The 15139-nt window shown below is 47.2% G+C and overlaps 1 protein-coding gene and 1 long non-coding RNA gene across 2 annotated transcripts in view; one reads left to right on the top strand and one right to left on the bottom strand.

The window, feature by feature from the left end:
• Window positions 1-15139, top strand: part of LMBRD2 (LMBR1 domain containing 2) — a 1998085-nt gene that overhangs the window by 281433 nt on the left and 1701513 nt on the right. Inside the window, exon 4 of the mRNA XM_069627129.1 lies at window positions 741-854. Within this exon, the coding sequence (XP_069483230.1) occupies window positions 741-854 (114 nt within the window). The remainder of the gene's footprint in view (window positions 1-740; window positions 855-15139) is intronic.
• The window catches only part of LOC138511451 (uncharacterized), a 680777-nt gene that overhangs the window by 545425 nt on the left and 120213 nt on the right, over window positions 1-15139 (bottom strand). The gene's annotated exons all lie outside the window — the stretch shown is intronic.

Raw genomic sequence — 15139 nt, 5'->3', positions numbered from 1 at the left:
AGTGACCCTATGAATTATCATCCGATATTGACCTTTAAGATATGCTAGAATGGCGTATGTGGCGCCGGTAACGGCTAGTGGTGATGATGATGAATGAATGAACACTTGGGGATGTGAAAGACTGGAGAAATAAAGGTATGCAGAAATAAATGTGACTGTAAATGTATGGCAAAGTGAATGCAGGGGAAATAAATACATGTATCCGATTTTCCAAGTATAAAACTATCATAAAAGGTTTTGATAGGATCTCCCCTGTAATGTCGCATTTGGTACTTATCCCTCCCTGGTCTGAGGCAGTTTTCTTTTCCTTTCACATGACTGCACACTTCTGTTCCAGCCCGAAGTAAATTAGTATCATCTGTGGGTTTGGCAGCAGGCTCCTTGCCATGAAAAAGAGGTTGACTGGAACCATTCAATTCCCACAACCTGACATTTTAAGCATGGCTCGCCGCTATATTGGTCTCTAGCCATGATGCCGCCTGCTACTGGCCTGTATCCTAGACATGTCCCAGCAGGTGGCCTAACATTCCGGCTGTGCAAAGAAACGCAGAATGTGCCAGCCCACCCCAACAGTGGAGGAACTCTTAATCTCAACCTTGGTACCATCACACCAGTTTTTCAGATGTAGCCTCTGTCTTAATTTTCCTTTAGGCCTTTATGAGATGTACCTGAATGATCCGTCAAATTGGAATACAAAATGTGTTTCTGCTATGTTATCTTGATCTGTTTTTTTCTTGCAGACAGCATGAAGAAACGGAGCCTCATAAATGTTACAAACCATGGAGCTACATTCCGACAGGCATCATGCCAATCTTCTGGCGTGTGGTGTACTGGACCTCACAATTCTTGACCTGGTAAGTGACTGCATAATTTAAACATTTCTTTATTCTTCTTCTTGAAGATTGTATCAAACTTTTATTTGTGTCACTCCTAATTAATTCTGCCCAAAAATTGAATATATTCGGTACATGATTTAAATTCATACGGCTTTAGACGCTCTTAGTTTATCGCTATGTGCCTCAAATTACTTGACTGCAAAAATGTGTTTGACCGAAGCACACTGTTTAGTTAAATGAGGCTAACCTGTACTAGAATTCAAGCAGCCTAGATTAACAGCCAGCGTGTAAAGCACCACACCACGTTACCCAAAAATATTAAAATATTCTGTATTTAATCTGTCTTTGATCAGGAAATAATGAGAATTGCATTTTTTCATTGACTTTCAACATGACCAACCCTTAAGTCCCTATCTGTGTTTTGAAGGAGGTTTGCTCTCTTGTAGACCAAACACATACCCTATTCTGTATGTTTTGCTGTCAATCAGATTCTCAGCAAAGCATACAGCTATACCTTTTGCTTTACATCTTCGTTGTTATAGGACCACTGGTTTTTCATTCAAGTACAGAAGTTGTACAGTATGTGCATCCTCAAGTAGAATTAGTGCCTTCTTGTGATAAAGGTAGAGTGCTTTGGTAGATATTTTATAAATGTATTCACTTTCCAGCTTCTACACTTGAATGATGTATGAAGCAGCGAACTGGAGACCACAACACTAGTCCTGATTTAGATTCCAGCTAGAAGTGGCAATGCATCTCGAATAAGATTGGACTAATGCATCCACTGCAGAAGAGATTTAGACTGAAGGTCTCAAGTTTCAATTCTGGCAAGTCCACTCAGCATTTCATCCTTGCAAGGGTGATGAAATCGGTGCCAATGAGTTTGGTAACAATAACATGTTATTACAGTGCTTTTCAAAATGAAACTATGCTTTATATAAAGGCCTGTTAATTATCATCTCGTCTCTCGCTTTCTATGGCTATTACCCTCAGCTGTAGGCATGTCGTGCCATTTCACCATGTATGAAGAGTCATGGGAGCACTGAGCTCTGGCTTGTTGTGCTCTGAACAAAGTGATTGAGTACCTGGGCAGAGGTAGCAGGACCAGGAAAAATCAACCACATGGCGCACTCCATCTGCCTATCCTACATGTATTTTTTTTTTTGCTGGTGGTGGCTCGGATGTACTACCACTGTGCTGTCCTCACATTAATTCAGCTTTTTAGCCTAGCATTGCCACCCTTTTGTCACTTAAGCTATCTGCCACTCCAGAGCTTTCTATGGCCACCTCCCAACTAGATTTGCTACAGTCAGTGCAAATTTGGAAATGTAGCAGGAGCTCAAGCATGAAGGTGGCTGGGTCTGCATGAAGCTGCTTTTTCAATTTTCCGCCATCTAAGTCAATCCCCTAATAACGTCCACTGATACTTAACTTGTTTTGCCTGGTTTTTACCTATACTACCTAAAAGGACCATATCTATGATTCCCTAAATGCTTGCTAAGACATTGTTCGGGAGAATTTTCAGTTTCTGTGCGAATTCCCTTTAACCCGAGAGACCCCCAGCACTTTTTCTGGACTCTGGGCTTTTTGATTTTTATCTCCTGAGTGAGTGGATCTTTTACCACTCACTCATTCTTTTTCTCTGACTGGTATTTTTATTTGTACTGTTATGGAGTCTGGTAAACTCCATTTGTTTAATAGAGGCATCTGCTTTTTTTTTGCGTTGACACCCAACACCCTATGTGCAGTGTCACTGAAAAGTCCCTCAGACTTCTCTTCATGTTTAAATACATTTTCTTGTGAGAACTACAGTTTCCCAAGAATATTAAGCTAACTTTTATTCTATCTTTTTCTTCTGTGGGTCAATCACACACCACACTATGTGGGGTGCTAGGGGGTTACATTGTAACTCCTTCATCCAGTCCTCATGAAACTTTTTGTTACATCTGCCTAACTTATATGGCTGGTGGAAGTGGTTACGTTTTACTACCTTTTGTGCAGGTTACTAGCAGGCTGATTTCTCCGATGGAGTAAAGCACCAAGGGGTGACCATTTTCCCAAAATGTCTTTTCTTCTTTTTTCGCCATTTGTTGATTGTCAGTTCCTTCTGGCCTTTTCTTCTATAATTTAGAATGGATTTGAGTCATTTGTGAATTTTGCCTTTGGCCGTGTTCAGCCCTGAAGCCGGCCCATGCTCCAGTGTGTCTGAGAGGGCAGGAAGTGAGGGAGGAGCCAGAAACGTCACTGTCCTTTTTCTGTAGGTATGCCTGGCTGAAACCAGTTCCAACTGGGCAGCTGTCTGTCCTGGAGGAAGCTGACCCATGGGTGATGGACAGCTCTGAGTGAATGACTGGAATCCTGCATAAAAGACCAGTATTTTTGGACTGCCGACAGTCGACCACTAGAACAAGGAATCCAAAGCAGAAGACTAGCATAGACACCAACAACACCTTCCAGGACAGCTAAAGCACCAGTGAAGCCTTGCAGCTGCCTTAACCCCTTTTCCACATCGACCGGGAAGACCCGCCAAGGTCATCTTCCTCCCTTAGGCTAGTGAGACCAGCTAGCCTCAAGACCTTCTTCATTTTGATCCATCCCGACTTGCTGTGACTTTCCTGAACTGCAGATTCCCAATAGCCAGTGTACCTGGCCCATTACCGAGTGCATCATCTTCCGAAGATCAATTCCGGCCGAAAGTTTGCAGGCATCCGTGTGGACCTCCAGAGGCAGGAATTCTTCACCAAACGTCCCCTCAACAGAGTTCAGGACCGAGTAATCGAAGAGAATCCAACTGGGGATATTTGTTTCTCATTGGTACTAAGAAAAAGGCACCAAAACCAGAAAGAGCCGCTGGAGTGAGCTGAATCCATTGCTGCCGACCCCTTCTCCCGAGTGCTACTGGAGAAGCCTGCCAGAGGTCTCCCCTTTCGTCACCACAACCAAGGAGAAGGAATCTGGGTCTGCAACGTTACACCTAGAAAGAAGTCATCTGCAATTTCTTCTTCGCTTTCAAGGTACTGTGGGGCTTGGGTTCTAATTACCTTGTGCCATTTTTGGTGCTTCCTGGCTTGGGAAGTGCTGTTTTCTTCAATTGAGAGTTGACCTCAATTCCTTTGTGCAGGCCTTGCAGCTTGTGCACTTTCCGGTAGGCTCCCCTTGAGCTCCTGTGTTTTTTCCAGAACCACTGACTGGTTAGCAAACTTCATCTGAAGATCTTCATCAGAATTGGAACTGTCTATTTGACTTTGGCTGTCCTAGTTTCCCAAAGGTCCATCTTCTGATCCTTTTGGCTTAGGCAATTCTGGTCCTGCCATAGGTTTTAATTGTGAACACCTTTATTGCTAGGAAGCAGACTGCCTATACCCCTCTGGGAGAGTGTATTTGTTATTTACAGTTGCTAGTTGTGTTCTGCCGAACTTTGAAATTTCCCTCCCATCTCAATTTTTCGAAGCTGATATAATATAGACGTGCTGATGCTGACCTTAAATGACGTCGCTCTGTGTGCTGGATATGTAAAGCATAGAAAAAATGTACTCACCCGCATTATGGTTTCTTATATTGATTCCACTTCACATTGAATGTTATTAGTAGTTGCTGTATTTTAAATTTGCTTGTCTGTCTACTGCGGGCCGTGTAGTTATGGTTAAGTTGCTAAACTCCAACCCTATCTCCGGAGACCGCGGGTTCCCTTGACTCCCCACTCACACTGGAGGAGCTGTCAGACGCTATTGACTCCTTATCCTCGGGGCGAGCCCCTGGCTCGGACGGTATCCCAGTCGAATTTTACAAGCATTATAAGTCACAGCTGCTCCCTCACCTGCTGGCTCTTTGGGAGGAGTCTTTGGAGGCTGGTGTATTTCCCCCTTCACTCTGTGAGGCCACAATCACAGTATTACTTAAATCTGGTAAATCCCCCTCGCAATGTGGTTCATATCGCTCGCTCTCACTTATAAATTGTGATGTCAAAATATACGCCAAGGCTCTGGCGCTCCGGTTAGTTCCCTTTTTGCCATCTATCATCCATCCAGATCAGGCGGGCTTCATCCCAGGTCGCTCTACCTCCCTGAACCTGAGGCGTCTATTTAACATAATTAACAGAATCAGTCCCGAGACGCACGCAGTGGCTGCCACACTCGACATGCAAAAATCGTTTGACTCAGTTTCATGGCGGTATCTATGGCGGGTTCTCGAGAGTTGCAAATTCGGACCCTCCTTTCTCTCCTGGGTCAGATTGCTTTACTCAACTCCTGTGGCTAGGGTCCGCACCAACGACCGTTGCTCCCCTCTCTTTGAGATCGCCAGGGGGACGAGACAGGGGTGCCCCTTCTCTCCCTTGATCTTTGCTATAGCAATAGAGCCCTTCGCTGATATGCTCTGCCAATTCCACGCTCATAGAGGCCTCCGCACTCTAGGCCAGGCGGACATAGTGTCCCTATACGCAGATGACGCATTGTTTGTACGCTCTCCCTCAATCAACTTACCACCAATACTGGAGGACATCATTCAGTTTGGCCGGATCTCGGGCCTTAAAGTGAATCGCTCGAAATCCACTCTCTTCTGACTCATGGAATGCCCTCTCCCCCCACCTAACACCCAGGGTTTCACATGGGCTCAATCCACGTTTACCTACTTGGGGATAGAGGTAACGCACCAGCAGGCGCTGACCTTCAAGGAGAACTATCGGAAGTATCTTACACACCTGACGGTGTCAGGTGTGTAAGACTGGACAAACTCCCGATTTCCCTCGCAGGCAGAATAGGGCTGTTTAAGGTGGTGGTGTTGCCCCAGTTGCTTTACAGGTTCACTAATGTACCCTTGTGGCCAGGGGGGGGACTTCTTCCGTGATTTGACCCGTACAGTTAATTCCTTTCTTTGGCACTCGGGTGCGGTCCGCCTAAAAATCGATACCTTGTCTACCCCCATGACTAACGGGGGCTTCGGTGCCCCTGACTTTCTTAAATACTGGCTGGTATCCCAGATCCAATATACTTCCTACTGGTTTAATACAACGGACCCTCCCCCGCATGTCCGACTTGAGAAACTTGCGGTCTGTGACCGCAACATCCGCTCCTTAGTGATACAACCGCTCCCCTGGCACTGGACTCACAGAATCCGGTCGCCTGCACATCCCTCGCATTGGTGAAAATGTGGAGGCTGACCGGAACTGCTTACGCCTTCCATGGCAACCTCCCTCTTTGGAATTTCCTCCCGGGGGTCGCACGGGTTCCACCAGGCACGGTTCGTCGCTGGGCTGATGCGGGCTACGAGTTGCTGTGTGATGTGTTTGACCAGGGTATATTTGTTGAATGGCGATCTCCCATTGCCCTTGAGGAGCGGCCAGAGTGTATGGCTCCAATATTCATCCCTCCGCAGGACCCTTAAGCGTAATTACCAAATGTTTCCCGCATTACCACCGGACGACCCTGCCATCGAGGAACTCGCCTCCCCCTTGCCCACAAGGGGCAAAATTTCCAGGTTATACACTATGTTGCAATCCAGATCTGTCCAAGACTTTGCTAAACTGAAGCGTGCGTGGGAGGTAGACCTTGGTGTTGAAATGTCGGATGAGCGCTGGGCACACCTATGCGAGCACACACATCGAGTGTCCTTCAGCTCCCGGTTTAAACTTATTCAGTTCCAAGTATTACATAGGTTCCATTACACCCCGATCAGATTACATCGCATGTCCAGTGATCACCCTACTAGCTGCCCTAGATGCGGTCAGGATAATGCCGACTACATTCACATGATTTGGTCCTGCCCCCGCCTCACAGTTTTAGGAGGCAGTTTGCTCGATGGTGTCTGCTGTGCTCGACCACCCCATTGTTCCTTCCCTGGTGTTATGCCTCTTTCACCTCCCAGGCCTCTCCCGGAACTCCAAAAAACTAGCTGGCCTCTGCTTGCTTCTAGCGGTGCGATCCATCCTGCTCTGCTGGCTTCGCCCCTCACCTCCCACACACGCCCAATGGCTAAGAGCGGTCACGTGGGCCTCGGACTCTGAGGAAGCCTGGTCTCCTATGCAACCCACCCACTCCAGGCCTAGGAACATCTGGCTCAGGTTCCATTCTTACATGTCCGACCTCAACACGACACCGGATGCCTCTCCCCCACCCACTTCCCCCAACCAGCTCGGGTCATCACCCCTATCATAGTTCTCCGTCTCCCTCCCCATGCTGTAAATGTGCCTATTGATTGTGTTATTATGTGAAGCAACCTCTGCGCACCTACACTGTGGACATTGTATTCATATTGTATTTGCCTGACGCTGTTCGCCTGTGTTTTGCTGCCACGCTGAATAATAAGAAGTTTAAAAAAAAAAGTTGCTAAACTCCTAGGAAGAGCACTTTTTCAGTGGCTTATAACTTCGCTCCCCCTGGAGGAATCCTCCCCAAAGTTTGCAAAAAAAAGTATATAACCGGCTCTGAATCTTTTCGCCAAGGTGGGTGAGGTTTCGTGCGGGGGGGGGCAAAGTTCTGATATGATATTGCATTTATAACACGCCTAGTTTCAAGGCCTGACGAGGCATGGGAGGGGAAGCAGAGGGAAAACCGAGACAACGATCCTATTGGGCCAGGTGACATTGAGATTGCGCAAGTGCGGAGGGAACGGGGAGGGGGAGTGCGGTACAAAGGATAACAGTAAAATAAATAAGGCAATAAATAATAAATAAATTGTGGCCAGCTGGTGGCAAGTGTAAGTGCAGACATCAGGTGTCAAGTGCTAGTAGGGGCTGTAAGGATGCATAAAAAGTCCCCGTGTGCAAAGGTTGCCAGGGGGCAGTGCCGCTGTGCAGTGCAGGTGTGCAACTGGTGGGGGGGGACCTGGGCCCTAGAACTGAGGGTAGCCAGGTAACCAATGCAGTTTCAGATTCAGCCAGGAGATCAGCAGGGGAGAGGAGGATAGAAAGCAGAATCAAAGAGGAAGGTCTTGAGTTGCTTCCGGAACCGGAGATGTTCTCCTCAAGTTTCAGGGAGACTGTTCCTGAGGGAAGCCCCACAAGAAGAAAGAGATCTACCACCAACTTGCTGCTTGGAGAAGCGACTGACCCTGAGGGAGTTGGAGGAGGATGGGCGAAGAGCTTGAGAAGGGAGATATTTAGGAAGAGGGAGCTGAAGGTATTGAGGTCCCAGGCCCCAGAAGGCCTTGTGGACAATGCAGAGGGTTTTGAACTTAATCCTCACTGCCACTGGGAGCCAGTGCAGAGATTTCAGTCCTGGAGAGATACGATCCCTGGGCTTGAGGCCAAGGACAAGTCTTGCAGTCCTGTTTTGGATGAGTTGCGGAGGGCGGAGAGTGGAGACAGGCAGATTTAGAAAGACCTGCAGTAGTCCAGCCTAGAGAACCAGGGTTGTGGAGACAGTGAGCTTCTGTGGGAAGGAGAGGAAAGGAAGAATACCTATGAGGAGGTGCTGCTGGCAGTGTGACTTCTTAGAGACGTCAGAGATGTGAGGAGAGAAGGAAAGTGTGGAGTTGAAGATGACCCCGAGGTTTTTAGCCTCGCAGGTGGGAGCAGGTATAGGGCCAAGAGAGGCTGGCCAGGGAATGACAGGAAAGGAGAGAGCCGGTGTGCCCATGAGGAGAATCCCGGTTTTACTGGCATTATGGCAGAGATCATTGGCGGCACACCACTCCTGGATGGCAGACAGTCAGAGATGAGAGAAGAAGAGGTGGCCGAGGGGAGCCTGAAAAATGAGTTGAGTGTCATCCGCATAGCACTGAAAGTTGGGGCAGAGAGCGGCAATGCAGTGGGAAAGAAGTGCCAGGTATTGGTTGAACAGCCATGGAGAGAGGTTAGACCACTGGGGAACACCACAGGTAGAGGTAGAGGAGAGGAAGGACCCAAGTTGGACCTAGAAGGGTCGAACGGAGAGGAGGGTCAGCCAAGCCAGGGCCTGATCGGTGATACCCAGGTTATCACAGAGATGGTTGAGCAGGATGGCATGGTTGACCGTGTCAAAGGCATAAGGGAGATCAAGTAAGATAAGGACACAAGGGGTATTGGAATCGAGATTGGAGCGCAGGTCTTCATGGATGTTTAGTAGAGCAGTTTCCGTACTTCTGGCAGCTCTGAAGCCAAACTGATGGTCATGGAGACAACCAACAGATTCAGAGTGAAGATTAAGCTGGGAGATGGCCAGCTTTTCCAGGAGTTTGCCTAGGAACGGAGTGATGGAGATTGGACAATAGTTAGCTGGGCAGGAAGGGTCGGCAGAGGGTTTCTTAAGAGGGTGCACAAGGGAGTGCTTCAGAGGGCAGGGGAAGACTCTAGTGGCGAATGAGTGGTTGCAGAAGTCCGCCAGAGCAGGAGCCAGGGTATCAATGTGGTCCTCGATGGTTTTGGAGGAACAGGGGTGAACCTGTTTTGACGAGACTTTAATAGATCGGACTTGTCTAGAAACATCGTCTGAGGATAACAGGGGAAAGGCAGAGAAGGAGGGAGGAGAGGTGGCCGAAGAAGCACCAGAGGAAGAGCAGGGAGGATGGGGAGAGGAGAGTGGACGGGATGTCCTGAGTTTAGGTGGGGTCCCTAATATTGTTTTCCCCCATGCACTGAATGGAGAAAAACTTTGTGCATGGCTACTGCCCGAACGGTTGGACGGAATTTCCCCAAATTTGCGGCAGGAGCGGGGGCTTCAGTCAGAAAGCATGCTTTTGTGTCTTTGGTGGGAATCAGGCCAGTACTTTAGTTGCAAACGACTGAAATGTACGTCTCTAAAATATTAGTGAAATCTGGGTCAGCTCTGTGGATCTATTTCCCTGTTCACTTCGTGGACCGAAGTGTCATTGGCTTGCGGTACGGCGTGCTGTCGGCGAACTTTGGACGCAGCCGGTGGTTGGCTAGAGGGAAGCGTGCTGTGCATCAACAATTTTTGATAAACGCTGCCATGGTGTCTTGGAGGACAGTGCTCCAGCGGAAGGATCTGAAAAATATACCGTGCGCCATGTGTTGGCCGCAACAAGGGAGGGAAAGGGTAGGGAAGTGAGAAGTGGTTAATGTGACAAATAGGTGGAAGAAGACGGAGGAGTGGCTGCAGTATTGGTGCGTATTGCGCCAAATCGCGAGTACCTAGAGAGCCGACAACTGTGTGTGGTGATTTGAGGCAGCTGTCATAAGGGCACGATAGCTTCTGCCGCGGCCTGTTTGCGGAAACCTCTTTCCGTGGTTAGTGGTGGCAGTTGAATTTTAGAAGGGGAGTGAATTGCACATGGAATAGGGCGAGTGGGAGCACGGGTGCCTGTGCTATGCAGATGGATAGCGGTGGTTGGGGACATGGTGGCATGCATGGTTGCATGCAGTTAGGTTTGAGGTGGGTTTGTTCAAGGATTACACTATTGGGCAAGAGCCTACAGCTTCAGCTCATCCACTGCAGCAATGCATGTGTGACTCTGTATCCGGTAGAGGGGGGTGCTTGCATAGTGTGGTGTGTGCAGATTGGTTGGAGTAGGGGCAGTGTTTCGAACAGTATGTGGCAAGGTTTACAGTGACACAACCATGGCAGTAATGCATTGTTGACTGTGCATCCGTTAGAGGGTGGTGACTTGTACAGAATCGGTGAGGAGCATATTAGACGCAATCGAGCAGCAGAATAGAGCTGCCATGCGTTTGTTTGGGTTGCAGGTCAGGTGACTGTTAGAACGTGGTAATGTTTTTGATGTGTGGTTGGAGATGCTACAGTGAAAAGTTATACGGTGTAGCCACTGGGTGCAGTGTTTGCATATTGGCAGTATGGTTGAAGGGCAGCTTGTATGTGCTTGGATAGTGTGCTGTACGCAGATTGCTTGTAGTATGGACAATCTTGTGAGCATTTTGTGGTTAAGTTGGCAGTGACACAATATTTTCTGAGTGGAAGTGGGTAAGACAATAGTATATGAATGAAAGGGCGTAGGGGTGCCGGAGACAGTGTAATGTGTGATAATTATGGTAACTGTTGCATTTAACACTGTCCATATGCATTGCGGTATGGAGGTTGGGTAGGAGTGCTAGTGCCAGTGGTGCATATGTGCATGGAGAAATGCTGGCATGAATGGTTGCATTACGGTGCAGGGAATGTGTGCAAGGAACACACTTATTGCAGCAATGCAGGTTTGACAGTGCATTAGGCACAGGGTGGTGATGTTTTGTGAGTGGTTGTGGAGCACATTGTAGACGTGCTAGAGCAGCACAAGCGAGTTGCAAAGTGTGTATTGTGGGTTCCATTGTTGTGGTGATAGTTGAAACATGCTACAGCATTTGGTGTACAGCAGGAAATGTTGCAGTAAGAAGATGTGTAGTGTGGACACAGGGTGCAATGTTTATGTAATGCGAGTATGGAAGAGGGTATGGTTGAAGTGCAGCTTAAATGTGCTTGGTTACAGTGCTGTGTGCAGATTTATTGAAGTAGGCCCAATGTTGTCAAGCTGTTGTGCATAGGTTGCAAGTGACACAATTATTTGTGAATGGCAGTGGGTAGGGTTGGTGCAGGCTGTGGTATATTGTGGATTCTGCTAACTGACACTTTTTGGTGAATGGGTGTTTTATGGTGTGGGAGAGTTGGGTAGAAGTGGTGCTACGTATGTTACGTTTGTGTATAATGTTAGGTGCCCACATAAGCACATGCATGGATCCATAGTGTTGTGATGGGTGTGGAAAGGGCTGCACTGTTGTGTGCATGGCGAAAGGTGTGCTGGGTGTGCCTCAGGATATTTGTGGATGCTGCAATCGTGCATGTTTTAGCAGAAGTTTCTGGTGGAGGGGCTTTGGAATCAAACGGAACGTGTAATAAGTTAATATGGAGTGGTGTACAGAAATGATAGTGCGCAATGCAGAGGTTTTGTATGTGCTTGCTGCATGCATGTTTGAAAATTTGACAACACCCAATGGGGGAGTGCTGCAAAAATGCCTGTGCAAAGGGAAGAAGTATTGTGTGTTTGTTACTGGGCCGTGGCCATCATTGCAGATGGGAAAGCGCACGTGCCATATTCTGCCATTATTACCATGGTGCACATGGGAATTGAATCGTGGCCAATAGGCAATTAGGTGTTTAGGGTGTGGTTGACAGGAAGGGGTGGTAACAATTCGTCCCAATACTGTTGCGAGGTTGGTCGAGATTGAGAGACGCACAGTGCTTATTGTCGGTGATACCTTTGTGCGCAATCTGCACAGGTGTTTTGTGGAAAGAAGAGTTGCTGATAATGTCGGCTTGGAAGGAGTGGACGCTTTCTGTGGCTGTCAGGGTGACTGCAGTTTCGGCAGGATGGTTCGCCTTTGCAGAAATGTGATCTCCATCACGAACCTTGACTTTGTTTTTGTGCACATGTGGGTTACATACCGTGTGGATGTTTAATAAGTCATCTGAAGAGGTTGCTGAACGCAGTGATGCGGAGGACGTTCTCTCATGCATAACACCAAAAGGGGGTTTCGGCCCATGACAGTGTAATATGTCCCCAACCAGAGGTCGGAAGGTGTGTTATAAACAGAATTATGCGTGAATTTATGCAGACTGCTGGCATGTTCTCCACCCACTATGAGATCATGAGGTTGCAACATATGCAGTGGTTCCGTAGAAATGGCAACTATTTGAGCGCCATTGGCGATGCCGTTTTTTCTTTTTCACTGTGTAAGATTGGCGATGCCGTTTTTTCTTTTTCACTGTGTAAGAAGCATTGACTAGAATGTGGTAAAAATGTGAGGAGAGCCAAACAAACGCTTTTTGGCGATGCCGTTTTTTCTTTTTCACTGTGTAAGATTGGCGATGCCGTTTTTTCTTTTTCACTGTGTAAGAAGCATTGACTAGAATGTGGTAAAAATGTGAGGAGAGCCAAACAAACGCTTATAAAGAGAAAAAGTTGCTCGCACACAAGTAAAAAAAAAAAAAAAACAATAAACCTTTATACATCTACGATGGAAGCCCCGATCACCTATCCAGCTTGCTATTGCTTACCCCGCCACCCCCCCCCCCCCACTGTCACTATCACGAAAAGGTTGCGGATTGTGTAGTAGTTTCAGGATTACACTTGCCACATCCTAGGTGGCCATGTGGCTGTATGCGGATGGCGAAATTGTGCATTCTTTTACTAAACATTGTAGTGGATGTGCTTTGGAATGGCACGACACTTGCATTGTAAAGGTACATTTTAAGTGTTGTTCAGGAGTGACAGTGTTGGATGATGGCAGCTTCGATGCGATTGGTAGATGCGTTTGTGTGTCTACTTACGTGTAAGCCAATGAGGTGGTGCTGCAGAGAAGATAGTGCGAAGGGAAGGACTGGGCTGCGGCCCTCGAGGTACTGGGGTGGGGGTGGGGAAGAAACGTGCCACATTCTGCGCTTCTTCCATCACTTTTTCTGTTACTTTCTGTACTGCGGCTGGCAAACAAGGCAAGACGCACAGTTTTCATCGTGGATGATGGCTTTGTGGAAGGTCTGTGCGTGTATGCCCTCCAAGAAGACTTATCTGGCAATTTCGGTTCAGAGGGAGTGGACACTTTGTGGTGTAGTGTCGAAGCGTGCTGTTTCGGCAGACTGCTTGTTGAATGTCGACGCGTGGCCTCTTCTGCAACTGTGCATATTGTGATCATGCACTTTGGAGCTTTCTTTTTGGGGTTACATGCCTGTTCCCGTGTGTTCCGTCAACTGAAGATTATGATGAAAGCAGTGCAGCGCATCTTTCCTACTGCCAAGGTGCTTTTCTCATGTATACCCCTGGGAATAGTGTGCAAGTATTCCAATGACTCCTGTTGCCAGCCAGAGGTCGGAAGGGGGTCTCATCAACAGAAGCATGTGTGACTTCTAGAGTGCTGCTTGGATGTTCTCCTGTGAGAATGAGAACATTGTTTCGCGATACATACGCCTTTTCATGCCAAATAGCATGTCTTTGTCGACCAGTGGCAATTAAATGTTGTTTCACAATCTACACACTGCACTGAAGACCCTATTGTAAGAATGTGAGCTAACATTGAAAACACACATTTACGTTTGAAAACTGCAAAAAAAAGTGTTTCTAGGGAAGCACCTTTAAAAAAAAATAATAAATAAATAAAACCCCAAAGAGCCAACACAATTAACGGCGTCCGCTCCCCTGGTTGAAAGTTATTCCCCCACTCCTGCTTGCGCACAGCTCAAAGTACACAAATATCACGATAGTTGCAGGGTGGCACGTGTTAAATGCACTCCTTTTGCAGATGACGGCCATAGAAATGGGCCTACAGAGGCTACGGGATTAGGCAATAAAGTTATTTGGGTGTGGTGTGTACGGACAGACTGTGCTACATTGTGTATTTGTTGACAGCAATGCAGAGGGTGCGGTTATGGCTGTGTGTTTCTCGAGGCACTGCATGCAGGTTTTAGGGGATTATGATTTACGTTTACTGAAAGTGAATGGAAAACTCTGTGCAGTGGCTACTCATTTTGCAATCTATCATGTGCATGTGTAGTGGTATGGAGTAGCTACAATGAAGTACCTGATTTTGGTTTCTCTGTGTGACACTTTGGTGACACGCAATCATGCCGATATTATTGTTTTCCATTGTGCAGGGAAAATTGCACAGCATGTTAAACGAGTTTCAGTGCCGTTTGCGATGAAGGTGGCACTTGCCCAGTTGATGCGTTTGTTTCCGATCTCTTGCATAAGTTTGTATCGCATTATGCAGCCACTGATGTGGCAGTGTCATTTTCTATTTGGTCTGTGAATGCAGACAGCATGGTACATTGCAAAGAAGTGCCTTTGTTCGACATGTGCCAATGGCATAATTTGCCCATGGGAATATGACGTTTCACAACACGAATAAGTTTCCCCAGCTATAACGTTCATCTTGCTATGCCAGCCATCCCAATTTCTACACACCCCATCTAAATTGGATTGGTGCCCTTCTTGAAAGTAGTGACTTTTTTGTAGGAAGTATTGCGCACTGACTCTTGAAAACGCTCTGCAACACATAAAGAAACCTCTTTGTACAGCAACCCCCTTTCTAACCGATTGAACTACATTGTTTATCACACTGCCACGCCTCCCGCCCTGCATGTGTGCATTGGCAATTACGTTGTTGATCTGTGAAAGGTGCCTTCTTTATGTACCTTTTTTTCCTTTCCCAGTTCATTTTAATTTATTATGGTGTTCTCACACACGTCACAGAAGGAACGGCAGGAAAGGTCTGGTACAGAAGGGGCAGCACCTTTACTTTACGGGACTTGCCTGGAGACAGAATTATTGGGTGGCCCTCACCTACATAGGTGCCAGTCATTGTAATGCTCTTGTAAGGACTGTTCCCATGCACTTCCAAGTACCTTCCCTCTGAACAGTAGCGCATTGAAGTACATGCACAATAC

This window comes from Ambystoma mexicanum, chromosome 6p, assembly GCF_040938575.1.
Source record: "Ambystoma mexicanum isolate Mex_15411 chromosome 6p, UKY_AmexF1_1, whole genome shotgun sequence".
NCBI classification, from domain to species: domain Eukaryota; kingdom Metazoa; phylum Chordata; class Amphibia; order Caudata; family Ambystomatidae; genus Ambystoma; species Ambystoma mexicanum.
Note: the sequence above shows the minus strand (reverse complement) of the source record. Positions and strands in the feature narration are given on the sequence as shown.